The 14338-nt window shown below is 41.4% G+C and overlaps 1 protein-coding gene across 1 annotated transcript in view; it reads left to right on the top strand.

Annotated features, from left to right (window-relative positions):
- LOC310785013 (sodium-dependent neutral amino acid transporter B(0)AT1-like) overlaps positions 1–12596 on the top strand; it is a gene marked incomplete at both ends in the record, with an annotated part of 46591 nt that extends 33995 nt beyond the window's left edge. The window contains 2 exons of the mRNA XM_083646021.1: positions 11839–12001; positions 12381–12596. Coding sequence (XP_083502147.1) covers positions 11839–12001; positions 12381–12596 — 379 coding nt within the window. The remainder of the gene's footprint in view (positions 1–11838; positions 12002–12380) is intronic.
- Positions 12597–14338: the final 1742 nt, after the last annotated feature.

Below are 14338 nucleotides of genomic sequence, written 5' to 3'. Positions count from 1 at the left end.
GAAAAAGAGCGCATTGCTCTCAGTGAGGCTCCCCTGTATAAATAAAAGTTAATTAATTAATTAATTAAAATAAATTGTGCCTGAAGAGTCCGATCAGATACGCAGCCATTTTTTTTTAAATTCTAACCTCCTCCATATGCTGGGAGAGGTTGTATCGTCTGTGCTAAGTGCATGAAATGGCATGTTATGTGCACAGATATGCTGAGATGCACATAGCCATGGGGGTGTATTGGCTTGCAAGCCCTTGTCTAAACAGAGGCTGGCTCACATGATGTTGGTTTGTGAAGGCAATTCACAAGCTTATATGCTAGTGGGCAGTTACAATGCACTGATTTGACTCTTCTCAGACTACAAGTACTCATAGTGCTTTGGAGCAAAGACTAAAGATTAAAGATGAGATACAGCAGTTTCCTGTGTCACCATTACCTAGATGTTTTGCAGCACAGCTTGAGTAGTGTGTCAGCAGTCCTAATGCTATATAGCCTGACCCAATCAGTTTCAACATGGGACGTCTCCCAAAGCACAAGATATTGTTCCATCAACCCTGTGTGTTGGTAAATACATGTGTATTATGTCTTTAGTAAATTGTTTATTCTTATTCAATATCTCTATCAGGTGGATTTCCCCAAAGCAGAAGTGACGCCTTACCCAGACTGGGTGTTTGCCATCATCGTCATCCTCTCCGCGCTGCCTGTAGCTCCCATTCCCCTGGTAGCTCTTTACAGACTGATCTGCTGTGGGATCTTCAGGAGGTCCTCTGAAGTCTCTCACAACAGGCCCAAGCCTTATGCCAACGACGGCTATGCTGTGGATACATAGTTTACTTCGCTTCAGAGCCACTCATCAACATAATCAAATACCTAAAATGCCATGTCGTGATTTTGTATTTGTATTTTGCTCAAAACCCTTTTGTTTACCATTTGTCTCTGTAATTAGTAAATTAAATTAAATGTAATTCCACAATAACATTATATATATTTGAGTAAAAATTCAATTGAAAATGCAATAATACAATTTTGCATTAATACATTTGGCCTCCGTACATAGTGGTTTAAATTTGTGTTGTGATTTCTGTCAGCCTCTAGTGGTCAGAAGATTTGCTTATTGTAGCTTTAAAGCTGCTGTAAGCGATATTGTTTTGTTAAAATAAGTGTTAAATAGCTCTATATTCTGACAGCAGTCACTGTTATACAGTGTTTGGCCAGTAACATGGCTCTCCCCCTCGCTCTCCTTTGCGGTAAACAGACGAGAACATTTTCTGGTATCCCATCCCACTTTATCCAATCCAGAACAATCTGACGACTAATAAAACTCTGGGACAGAGAGCTCCAAGACAACCGCTTCCGTCTATGCAGATATGTTTGTAGGCCCTTTTCACAACAACCGTTTTGAGGTGGTAAAACAGGAAGTACAGCAGGTGTAACCAATAACATTAATGAGGGCCCTGGCACTGGAACACCGTCCTAAATGGAATGAAACCATCATTAATGGTATTGGTTACACCTGCTATACTTCCTGCTTTACCACCGCAAAACGGCTGCTGTGAAAAAGGTTTTATGGCCAGTGCTCCCCTATCCATTATCCAGGTCCCTTACAGTCCCCATCAAATAAATTGTAGGCTAATTGCCTGCCCCGAATATTAATGTTGATTATTATCATGTAATTGTGATTATTATGATATGATGTTATTAGGAAAGCAAGAAGAAGCAGCCTGGTCTTCTCCCAGAGAGCCAGGTAACACTGTGCATATTGGTGCATCATATCATATTGGTGTATGGAGAAGGTACGAATGCATAGCAAAGGTATTCAATAGAATACTGGTGGCATTTTTTCTTGTTCTTTGCCATTTTGCTGATATGTTGCTTGCAGTTTTCCAACATACATAAAGAAAAAAGTGAAGAAAGTATTACTTTTGTGCGGGTCACAGGTCAACAGAGGGCACATAGGCAAATTAAACCTGGTATATGTCCATGTTTTCACAATTCCTTTTATATACATATTATTATATTATAATTTATAAGATAAGATAACATAAGCTAATATTATATTAATGAAGACTTCAAAGTTCATGGCTAGACAAAACTATTTTAGAACACTGCAGAAAAGCTGCAGCAGTGTAAACATCTCAGCTGGAATCAAGCTCGCTGTGACTCAGCTTGGCAGGTGTCTGTTTTTACAATACTGTATTAGAAAATGTCTTTTATTTATGTTTATTGTGATTGTAAAATTTGTGTCAATATGCGTTGGCAACAGTGTATTGTATGCAGTCATGCCAATAAAGCCACTTTAATTGAATAGTGTTGAAGTGTGTCCGGATGCTAGACGCTAAGTTGCTTTCATAGGAAGTCCGACAGCAGAATATCCCTCTTGTAAATTTGCCATTTCCAGGATTCACACTTTAACAAACCCCTCCTACGGGTTAATCCATGGGGTTAATCAGATCCGCTTCAAACTAAATCAGATGATGTTTGTCACATAAGGCTGAATTCCTGTTGCTAGTAGGCGGTACTACCCAAGTGGGGGCATTAAGGCAGCAATACATTTACTGGAGGTTGCCCGACATGCTTATGCACTGTCATGAATAGGCTAGCGGACATTGCACGAAGGAGTTAATTATCATTTCATGTGTCCACTATGTGGCGCTAGAGAACACCCACTAATTATATGTCATGTTGTTGTATATCATAGACCGCACCATGTGATGTAAATCGGATGATGTTTGTCACATAAGGCTGACTTCCTGTTGTCTTGCCAGTAGGTGGCGCTATGACTGTAACTGAATATTGGCATGTAGATGTCTTCAGGCCGGGACTCTCATCAAAGATGTGACGCTTGGGGCAGATGTGACCATGTACAGTCAAGTTACAAACACCAAAGGCCCCATTGTTCTTCTAAGGGTTTTATTAGGGCCAGAGCACCGAGTGGTAACAGAATCAGCTAACAGAATCCTAAAGGTTTGGGGTCAGGCTTAGCTGAGTAAACACCCAATCTCAGGAATGTGGGGTCTATTAACTTTACTGACTCTCACCGGCAGTGTTTTAGGATCAAACACACCTGCAGTGAAAGTCAATGGCGTTTTTTTTTTAACTTTATGTTTATTGAGTACATTTCAGCATATAAACACACCTTCCCGTTATTACATTTTATTTTATTTTTTTAGTTCTTCCAAATAAAATTCAAAAATTACAATCTGTGTAGATTTCTTTTAACTAAATGTCCTCATTTTCCAACCTTTCCCCCAAGCCCATCCAAACATCCATACTCCACATCTCTCAACATCCACTCTCCCAGCTGTCAATGGCGGTTTTTAATACAGATTTTAGTTACATTTGCTATCATCTTTTTAAGGACCTAGCAAATTTGAAACACTTCAAAGAAACATTCTGAATAAGCACCGTCTTCCTATGATGTATTTAATTTCTGGAGGGAAACAGTGTCACCTAATGGCTCAATCAAGATGACAGACAGCAGATGACCACTCATAATCCCAAAGATTTTGTTCTATTTTAATCTTTCTCTGTTCGCTGGCCTGAGGCAATTAAGTCTTGAATTGAGTCCATTAGCTGATGATGTCTGATGCCTGTAACTATCTATCTACCCCCTCCTCTGGGTGCGTTCCTCATCCCCTACCTGACAGTGTTGGTATTTGAGGGTCTTCCCAACCCGCACTTTCTACCTCTACCTCACATTGTTAGTTCTATCTATATAGATCCAGGTCTCTGAATAAAGCAGAGAAAATCATCTCTGACTCCAGGCACCCTCTGTGCACAGCCTTTGTTTGACCTGTTACCTTCTGGGCGTAGGTTTCACCAGCCAGCCTTCTCAAAGAACAGGTCAAGACAATCATTCATACCGCAGGTGATTAAATCCCTGAACGCAAAGGTCAAATGCTAATAAGTACAATAAAGTACCCACCTACCTACCTACCTACCTACCTAACGACCTCTCCCTGTAGTCTACCTGCACTACCGGTACGACCAGAATGACCTCTACTGGAGCTGCCTATAGGACAGAGAGGAAGCTGGTAGGAAGCCTAGAATAATTACAGTCTCTGTCTGCTGAATGATACTAAGTATCATTAAGGAGTAAAACAGTTGCAGATACAGGCATAAAGGAACATAATGTCGGATAACTGAGAGGACACCTTGTTTCAAAAACAAGGAACAGGCGGGCATTCCCAGAACATGTAAGGACAAGGACAAGGATGTACCAGGAGCGCCAAGGGTACATAAGGTACATCGGAAATCAGGAAAGAGATCTTTCAAATGCTGCCTTCTGGGAGTAAGGTAAGTTCTGTGACCAAAGCGGTTCCAAGTGAATCTGTTGGTGATCAGGATTATGAGAGGACAGTTAATAGTGACCTTTTAATACTGCTGTGAACTTTTATTGAAACTAATGTATACTGATGCTCTGTACTGATGCTCTGCGATTACAGTGTGCTCATGCTTGACACAACCACTCTAGTTATATTGCTACTCATTGCACTGATTTCCCTGCCATTATAGTTACTTGTTGCATTACACATCATTATTGTTCAAGACATCATATGATTGAATTTGTTTATAGCTTATTGCCATTAACATGTGTGAAATCATTTTAGCCTCTTTTGAAAATATATTTTCACTTTGCCTCTTTATCATGTTGCTTGATTGAGAACTGAAGTGCTTCTTGGTGGCTCCTAAACCTCTAGTAGGCCACCACTGGGTTATCCATTAAACTTATTCCTGGTAAACTTTCCTTGGTATATTTCCACTGTCTTAGTGACATTCAATCACAAAGGAACATCTCTTTAGGACGTCTCTAGAAGCTAGAAAACACCAACATTGATCCAACTGAAGCTGAGGATGGCAGATTTAGGAGGCCCAAAGAAAGAAGAGAGGCCCAGGTGGGCCAACAAGACCCAGTACCTGTTGTCCTGCATTGGATTTGCTGTGGGAGTGGGCAACGTGTGGCGTTTTCCCTACTTCTGTCAGATCCACGGAGGAGGTGAGACATGGTTCAAATAGCATTAGCATCATTTAGTAGCACTTTTGCATAGCTTTATTTGAGAGCTTTTCTACGACTTGATTAAGAATATCTGAACTATAACATTTAATGATTACATTGTGTATTCTGTGCACACTATCAGTGATTCAGACCGATTCAGACAGTAGCAACTTACTAAATAGCCTATTATCATTATGATTGCACATTTCTTTGATTCTTTGATGATCAATCATATTCGGTCTCTGGACCTGGGTGTGGATTTTCATTCAGCTTGCTCATAAAATTCACAGCCACGGCCAAGTGTAGACTCAATGGTTACTACTAGGTTTAACCACCAAGGATCACCAATATTGAATAGTGGAGGTAAGGGTGCCCTATTGCTGTACACGTTCCAACAGGATAACCCAGAATGGGATCCGTGCTCTATACAAAAATATATTTTAATGACAATAAATGTATTGGGCAAAAAGGATCAGAGTATGAAATGCGCACACTGTTTGATCAACTCTGAGTCACAGCATTAGGGCATGAAGGGAAGGAGTCAGGGAAACTAAACATCCAAACATGATATCAAACCAAGCAGGGCCTGACCAGTGACCACTAGGGCCTAGTAACAACAAGCACCATAAACCCATACACTTACAGCTCCTTATAGCAGAGCTAACTGCCTAGCCCCCTGTATTGGCCTAGTAGTCAGCACAATGTCCCAAAGAAAAATAACAAAGAAAATAAAGCAAAACATGTAACGGGATTACATAATCAGATTACAAAAAAATGGTAACTGTAATCTCTTACAGTTACAGATTAAAAAAAAATCAAAATTACAGTTACATTTAGTAGAAATTGGGATTACTAGCAGGATTACTAAACCAGACTTGTTTGTGTCTGTTTGCGAGTATGTTTTGGGGGTGATTAGTATGGTTTCATTGGCTATTGTTCCACAGTTTCGGCCAGTGAACTGCTTGTGTTGTTGTTGATGGGGGGTGCTTGGCCGACAGCTATTGTAATGGATGTAGGTTACCTGGTCGCTGACAGGCTACCTGACTGTCAGCAATATATATATACAGTACATACACATGTATATACTGTATATATATATATATATATATATATATATATATATATATATATATATAAATATATATACACACATATATATATATAAATATATATATATATATATATATATCACTGAAGCGAATACATCAGGGGAAGACAGGAAGACAGCCTCAGTGATAGTGTGGCCATCCTAGTTTATCCTCTTTCCCCTGGGTCCTAGTGTCAATGTATTCTCTACTTTAATCCCTTGGGTTTTTTGGATCCTAATACTAAATCTGTCACATCGACATGGAGATCAATTAAACCAGAGACTCTGAAACCTACCTGTGATAATTAATCCATACTATGATAATAGAATTACCAATGTTTATGATGGGCTTGTGCTGTGTGCACTGTCATTACAAAATAATAACACTTACTGTGCATCTCAATGTCTGTTGTATTAAAAAAAAAGCGATAGAAATCCCTCACCACCACTGTTCTTCTGCAGGTGCGTTCCTCATCCCATACCTGATAGCTCTGGTGTTTGAGGGTCTTCCCCTGCTCTACCTGGAGCTGGCTATAGGGCAGAGGCTCCGCATGGGCACCGTTGGCGTCTGGAAGTCCATCTCACCATTTCTGGGTGGAGTCGGTAGGTAGATCTAAATGACAATAACAACACAATGATTGCATGATGTTATTGGCATGAGTGCATGAGGATGAACCTGTGGATGTGAGTATGTTTAAACATGCACTGTGTAGCATTTTTAAACTTCAATCAAATTAATTCTGATGCCTTGGTAAAATTACTGATCATAAAAACACTGTTGTTGGCTTGATGTACTGCAAATAGCAGCTGTGCTATACTGTACATGTTGTCCTGAGCACATTCCGTATGTCAGTTTACATGGCAGCTAGAATAATGATACTTTCTGTTTAGGCATAGCCACCACGGTGGTTTCCTTCTTGGTGTGTATGTTCTACAACGCCATTGTGGCCTGGGTCATCTGGTACCTCTTCAACTCCTTCCAGGACCCCCTACCCTGGAGTCAATGCCCACTTAATGATAACCACACCGGTAGGTACAGTAGAAACAGGAACCTCACCAGAACTTCAGAGGAACCTCCTCATATACAGTATATTCCAAATGTATTATACAATATGCATTCAAAAAAGTAGTTGCGCTCAATTTATCACATTTTCTCAAATTCTGAAGACTTTGCATGTGAATTGAAGAATTACAATGACACACTGCGGATGGAAAAAGATTCTCTGACCCTTGGGCTTACGAAATCCCTTCAAAACCAACTGTGTATTTTTAAAAATTCATGGTCAAGAAATGTAATGCCATGCACTGAAGAAATAGAACATGGTTTAATTACCTAATTCCATTTAACATTACTTAGGGGTACGGTGGCGCAGTCAGTAGCGCTGTCGCCTCACAGTTAGAAGGTCCTGAGTTCGATTCTCGCCTGGGACGCTGTGGGCGCTGGAGTTGTGACCCCCCCATATCTTCAGTGCCTACTGCCCAGGTGGGCTATCTCGTCGAAAGGGCCTTTCTGTGTGGAGTTTGCATGTTCTCATGCATGTTCAATAAGGTCAGATTTGGACTCACTTAACACATTGACTGCCAGCCGTTTTTTTTTGCTGTAGGTAGCTTCTGCCAAGCCGTTTTTTGAGGATTCTGGCTCATTTTACAAGAGCCGAGGATTCGTTTCAGCTTGGACTTTTATGGCTGTTTCCAATTTGGTGCTATTTTGCAAGGCAAAATGGCCTGCTGCTTGTCACCAGCCTCACTGCCCCGCTGCCGCTGTGCCTGGCTGTGCCTGTCTGCGTGGCCGCTCCCCGAGGAAGCCCGGCTGGACTCGCCCGCCTCCCGGAGCCCTGGCCGAGAGCTCCGATGAAGCCCCTGCGACTCTGGTCATATTTACGCTGCGTGCCTCAAAGTGTGCTCCATCCGCAATCCACGATGCAAGTTTGCAATCCCGCACCGCCAGCAATCAACGCGAAAACGAAAGCGCCTCCGCCAATCCATTTTCATGAGAATGGAAATGGATCACACTGCTTTTTGCTTGCCTTCCTACTTCCTTGTCGCCACTTAGTGGGTCGGTGGAATGGGTTGTACACGTTGTACACGTCCAATACTTATATAAGATATGTAAAAGGGTTAGATGCACAACCCCCCGTTAAAAAAAAAAAATCGATGCCAAGGACGTGTTTACACGTTGTTGGCAGTCAACAGCTGGATTCTGAAAACGTGTTTACACGTTGTTGGCAGTGAATGTGTTAAGTTAAGTAAAGTAGGTAAGGTATAGTAAGTGATACATTCCCATACATCTACCATTTGTCTTGTCCTTCTCCATTACATTACAGCCTATAATGAGGAGTGTGTGGCAAGCACCCCAGTGAACTACTTCTGGTACCGTGAGACTCTGAACATCACACCTGACATTGCAATCAGCGGCTCCCCGCATTGGTGGATGGTGGTCTGTCTGGCCACCGCTTGGTGTCTGGTCTACATCTGCTTCATCAGAGGCATCGAGACCATTGGAAAGGTGGGTGGTGGTGTAGAGGTGGTTAATACCCATCCTCAAATCATGACATGGACACATGACTTCAGCAATCTCACACAAAAGGCTCAGACCAAGATAGCATTGTTATTGCTCAGATTAGTCAAAACAGTAACGTCCTATAACAAGAATGTTAAGTCTCTGTGAGTGAGTGAGTAGAAATTGTGTTGGCCACAGCTATGCCATCTTACATGCGATCGTGCTGAATCTTTCAGGAAGCCTAAAGAGGTAATTAGGGCAGATTAGGCTGAATTTGCGACGGCTGCGCAGATCAATGGCCGGATTTGTGATGCTGCACAATGGCTGCGCAGCCACACAGGGAGGCGCATCACTGTTCTGCATGGAGGCTCCATACACAAAGTACAGGGGATGTCATTGTGTACCTGAGATAATTTAGGCTATATTTAAATGAAAGTTACCTTTAAAACAGCTTTATTAGTAAATGATGAGCATGATAAGGTTGTTGGTTAAAATGCAACATTTACACTCGATACACTGCAAGAGTATTCCACTAGTGAGGATAGAGGATAGGATACAATAGGATACGTAAATATGGGCAGACAATATTAGAGAGTATTTGAATGTACTGTATTTAGTAGTATATGTTTCTGTTTGAGAGTATTCCTGGTGTAGAATTACTAAAGATAATAATTATTTGCATACTTTTTGTCTCAAGTCTGCTGCTGATAAACTATTGCGGGCGTCTCTTCTCAGAAAATGATCATGGAACTAATCCTTAAATGTACTTTTCTCCAGGCTGTGTATGTGACCGTTACGTTCCCTTACCTGGTACTGACTATTTTCCTGGTGCGTGCTCTCACCCTACCTGGAGCCACTGATGGACTGGTCTACCTCTTCACTCCTGAGGTAACCGCAGCCATATATTCAAAATACATGATCACACAATCGTGTCCACCAAATGTATTTAATTATTAGTAGCTCCCTTTTCTTCATAGGACATATTCTTCATAACCCTAACCGTGTCATTTCTCCCTCAGTGGGAGACTCTGAAGAACCCCCAGGTGTGGCTGGACGCTGCCACACAGATCTTCTTCTCTCTCTCTGTGGCCTTTGGAGGCCTCATTGTTTTCTCCAGCTACAATCCTCCAAAGTTAGTGTCCAATGAGGACAGTTACAATCCCACAATGACCAATGAAATTCTATTAACTTCTAGTAAGAAAAGATCTTTCACATTCATGGGTAGCCGACTAATCAAATCTATTTTAGGAAAAGCTGTGACCCATGGCCTTCCAGTTGGTTGCTTATAACACTTGTAGGCATTTAAACCTATTCTACTAATGAAGTACAATGAACTGCCTAAAATGTAAAATATAATACTGTACTACTATAATAATAATAATAAATAATAATAATATAATACTCTTTCACATTTTGTCTATCAGTAATGACTGTGAGAGGGATGCAATTGTGGTGGGACTGGTGAACAGTGCCACGTCCCTCTATGCCTCCATCTCCGTCTTTGCCATCCTTGGGTTTAAAGCAAACTCCAACTACAATACCTGTCTTGACAGGTATGTGAATGTAATATTTCAACATAATCCCTAGCTGCTGTTTTTGACTCACAAACTATAAACTGATCTGTATATTGCATTATTTGCAGCAACATCTTGGCTCTGACAAACCAGTTTGAGATTTCAGACCAGAACATAACAGCGGACAACTATGATCATTGGTTCGAATACCTGAATGGGACATTTCCACATGAGGTCTCCAGTTTGAACCTGAGGCACTGCAATCTGCAAACTTTCCTTGACCAGGTATTTTTTTTACCAAATTAGAAAATATACAATGAGCGTAGTGTATAGGATAATCATGTAGTGCAGTGGATCTCAAACATTTTTGCCTTCAGTACTGCCTTTCCCTGATTTGAAAACTTTAGCATATGATGCAATGAATGAATGATAACCCACCTTTTGAAGAATATAACATTACAAAATAAGAAATGGAGTGAATGAGTTGCAATTAGCGCCTCCTGAGCAGATTTATTTTAACGTTTTATTCATTTTCATGATTTATTCTGACATTTTTTCATTTTCTCCTTTCTCTCAAGTACCCCCTGTAGTAGCTCAACGTACCCCTAGGGGTCCGCGTACACCAGTTTGGGAACCACTAGTGAACACATACAAAACTTTTTTTTTTCCCTTCTCCACTTTTTTTTTTGTAAGACACTGTGTTTTACTTTGGCAACATTTAGTATTTCCCCTGCAGTTGGCAGTTTGGGTTGGATATGCAGCAGAAATAAGGAAGGTGAAAATAAAAGGAAAATACGCAAACGGGCATCTTCTTGACATAAGTAATGCTTATTTTCTGCTCCAACCTTTTTGTCTTCCTACCTAGAGAATGGCAGGAATGCATGGAATTGACTTGTCATTTCAGCCTCCCTCATTACTTTCTTATCGTGCTTTTAATCCTCCCACAGAGTGCATCAGGTACTGGCCTGGCATTTATTGTGTTCACTGAGGCGGTGATAGAGATGCCTGGCTCTCAGGTATGGGCCGTACTGTTCTTCATCATGCTCTTCAGCTTGGGTCTCTCAACTATGTTTGGAAACTTGGAAGGAGTCCTCAACCCCCTCCATGAATTAAACATGGTACCCAAGTGGATGCGCAAGGAGCTCTTCACAGGTCTGTTGTTGGTACATTCTGTTTTGTCCAAGTGGAAGAAGTGTCTTTGTGCACCATTGCGCTCAAGTAAAAATACAAGTTAACTTTGGAACTTCTATTGAAAAGCTGTTAAATCTTTTTCTTACAAAACTGTTAATTAATTGCCTTGGTCTAAAAGGTTTGCGCTTGTTTGTCAAAATGTGTTTGATCCAAAAAAGAACATCTTGGGATCAAACACATCAAACACACACTATGCACATAGTACTGTATCTGCTTTTGTTTAGTTCTTCATATGCCCATATCTATATCAACCTGTAAGAACTCCCTGTATGTACTGCAACCCTCTTTAATTTCAGCATTAGTCTGCTTGATATTCTTCCTGGTGTCTCTGATCTTCACCATGGGTTCGGGGAACTACTGGTTGGAAATCTTTAATTCCTATGTGGGCTCTGTTCCTTTCCTCGTCATCGCCTTCTTCGAGGTCGTCGGCGTGGTCTATGTCTACGGACTGACACGGTAACGCTGGTTTTCCTGTTGTGATCTCTGCTCTGTCGCCCTCTTTTGTTTGACTAAAGAAAGTACGTGATGCAGTTTGCATTGTGTTCATTTCTGCTCTACAGTTTCTGTGAGGACATCCACTTCATGACCGGGAGAAAACCCAACATCTTCTGGAAGGCCTGCTGGGCGGTTATTAGTCCTCTGATGTTGCTAGTGGTCTTCGTAGCCTATGTTGCTGTCCAGGCAGAGAAGCACCCCACCTATCCTGCATGGAACCCTAACTATGTAAGACTACATACAACTATGGTTGAAATAGTTTCAAGCCAGCAGAATGACTGTCCCTTTCTGTATCCAAGGCCATTAGCCTATTGTTGCTGAGATCAGTAGCAAGATGGTACAGGAGTAAATTACTGGATTTAATGCTCTGAACTAAGTGTAAGACGTGTAGATATACAGGGAAGCATTGATGACTTAACAGAGGGCTTTCAGGTGAAACCCAATTGCATATTGGAGATGAGCTGACTGGCCAACAGTGTCTGAGAACAGCTGGCTGTTCTCAGACACTCAACTCCCCCCCCCCACTGGGAACTGATCATTTCACCACTGATACAGCTGAGCATTTGTTTGGATAATGTTATGCACTTTTTCTCTCTGTCTCCATCAGGTGGATTTCCCCAAAACAGAAGTGACGCCTTACCCAGACTGGGTGTTTGCCATCATCGTCTTCCTCTCCGCGCTGCCTGTAGCTCCCATTCCCCTGGTAGCTCTTTACAGACTGATCTGCTGTGGGATCTTCAGGAGGTCCTCTGAAGCCTCTCGGAACAGGCCCAAGGCTTATGCCAACGACGGCTATGCTGTGGAAATGAGTTCAGTTAGCTAAGAGACTGTAGCATACATTCTACATTGAATGTATGCTAAACACCCTTTGAGGTGGCATATCATAATTTTTCCAGTTGCGTTTAGAAGCCTGAGAATGCAGCTTGAATGTTGTTTGTACTTCACCTCATCTTACTTGGTATTCTGGGTGTCACTAGTCACGTCAAGCTTCACTTGAGAGCCATTGATCAAGATAATGAAATACCTGTTGTATTTTCCTGAAAATTGTTTACTATTCCTCAGTGTTAGCAGCCGTCTCTGAAAGTGAGAATTATCTCGACTAGCCTAGCTGGCATCGCCAGATCAATTCAAAATTAATTTGCATCTGCCGGAGCAAATGGTTCCCAGGTTCCCAGGCTATATCTCTACTACACGAGCACAACTGCAGATGGTGAAATACTGTGTTTCACAATTGTTTACATATTGTGTTTTAATTCTAGTAGCATTTTTTTGTGCCAAATTATGTGAAGATTCCAGATATGAAGTTCGAGCATAATTCAATGTTAGGTTTTGTGTAGCAGATATGAATAGAAAAATATACTTCCTTATTTTTTTAGCTGCGACCAGCACCTCTATAAGTCAGTCTGTCGGTTGGTCGGTCAGTCCACAAAAAGTTCACCACCCTTTAGCGGGCACAGTTTTCGCCCTAGGAGGCTGAAATTTGGCATGGATGTCAAGTGTCTGTGTGTGTAAAGGTGTGTGTTTGTGTTCATACCTATTGGCTAAAAGAGGGGGCTGTTATGCAAGCACTCAAACAACTGTGATAGCTTACATATTGTTGTATTTGGGGCGGCTGTAGCTCAGGAGGCAGAGCGGGTCGTCCACTAATCACTTTGGATAAAAGAGGTCGGCGGTTCGATTCCCGCCTCCTCCAGTCTGCATGTCGAAGTGTCCTTGGGCAAGATACTGAACCCCAAATTGCTCCTGATGGTGTGCCAGCACCCTGCGTGGTAGCCTGCCGCCATCGGTGTATGAATGGGTGAATGTACCTACTGACTGTAAAGCGCTTTGGATAAAAGCACTATATAAATGCAGGCCATTTACCATTTGTATTTGTCATCTGTATTTGATTAAAATCTGCTACAATAAATACTACTTTCATACCCTCTCCCTTTTTTCCTCCACCAAAAACTGAGAATTATCAGTCAGGTTTATAAGCAGATGGCATTTCTATATTGTTATATGCACTGAACTTTGCCTCTTGATCATTTCAGTAACTGTCGCAACACTCCATAGCTAAATCTGGTAACACTTTATAATAACGTTCAGTCATAAGTCATTTATAAGCCTTTAGTTAATGATGAACTAATCACTTACAAAACATTAATATACATTTCTAGATTATCAATAAATGCTATGTTAACATTATCACAAATGTGTTGTAAGTCATCTATAAACCTTTAGTAAAAGAAGTCTTCCTCACCTGTTATAAATTTTGTGTAAATCATTTACAATTCATTTACAAGGCTTTCTGCATCCCCTAATCTAAAGTGTAAACCATTCATCACACATAAATGTGTTGCATACAAGGGGGTAGCTCTGTCAAAATTGAAGCCAATGTGGAAGTACACTTAAACCTACATTCTTTCGAATGGCCTGCAGGGGGCGACCCATTGGTCTGTGGCCAATGGGTCTGTTTTTTGACGCCTCACGTATGGCATTTTGGCCATTGCCATCTTGGATCCAGGGGTTTCCCACAGAGCATGGCCTGCTATTGGTCCGTGATTAGCCGTGATCAGTGGACAA

This window comes from Poromitra crassiceps (genome assembly GCF_964638095.1).
Source record: "Poromitra crassiceps genome assembly, chromosome: 11".
Lineage (NCBI taxonomy): Eukaryota > Metazoa > Chordata > Actinopteri > Beryciformes > Melamphaidae > Poromitra > Poromitra crassiceps.
This window is presented reverse-complemented; position numbering and strand designations above follow the sequence as displayed.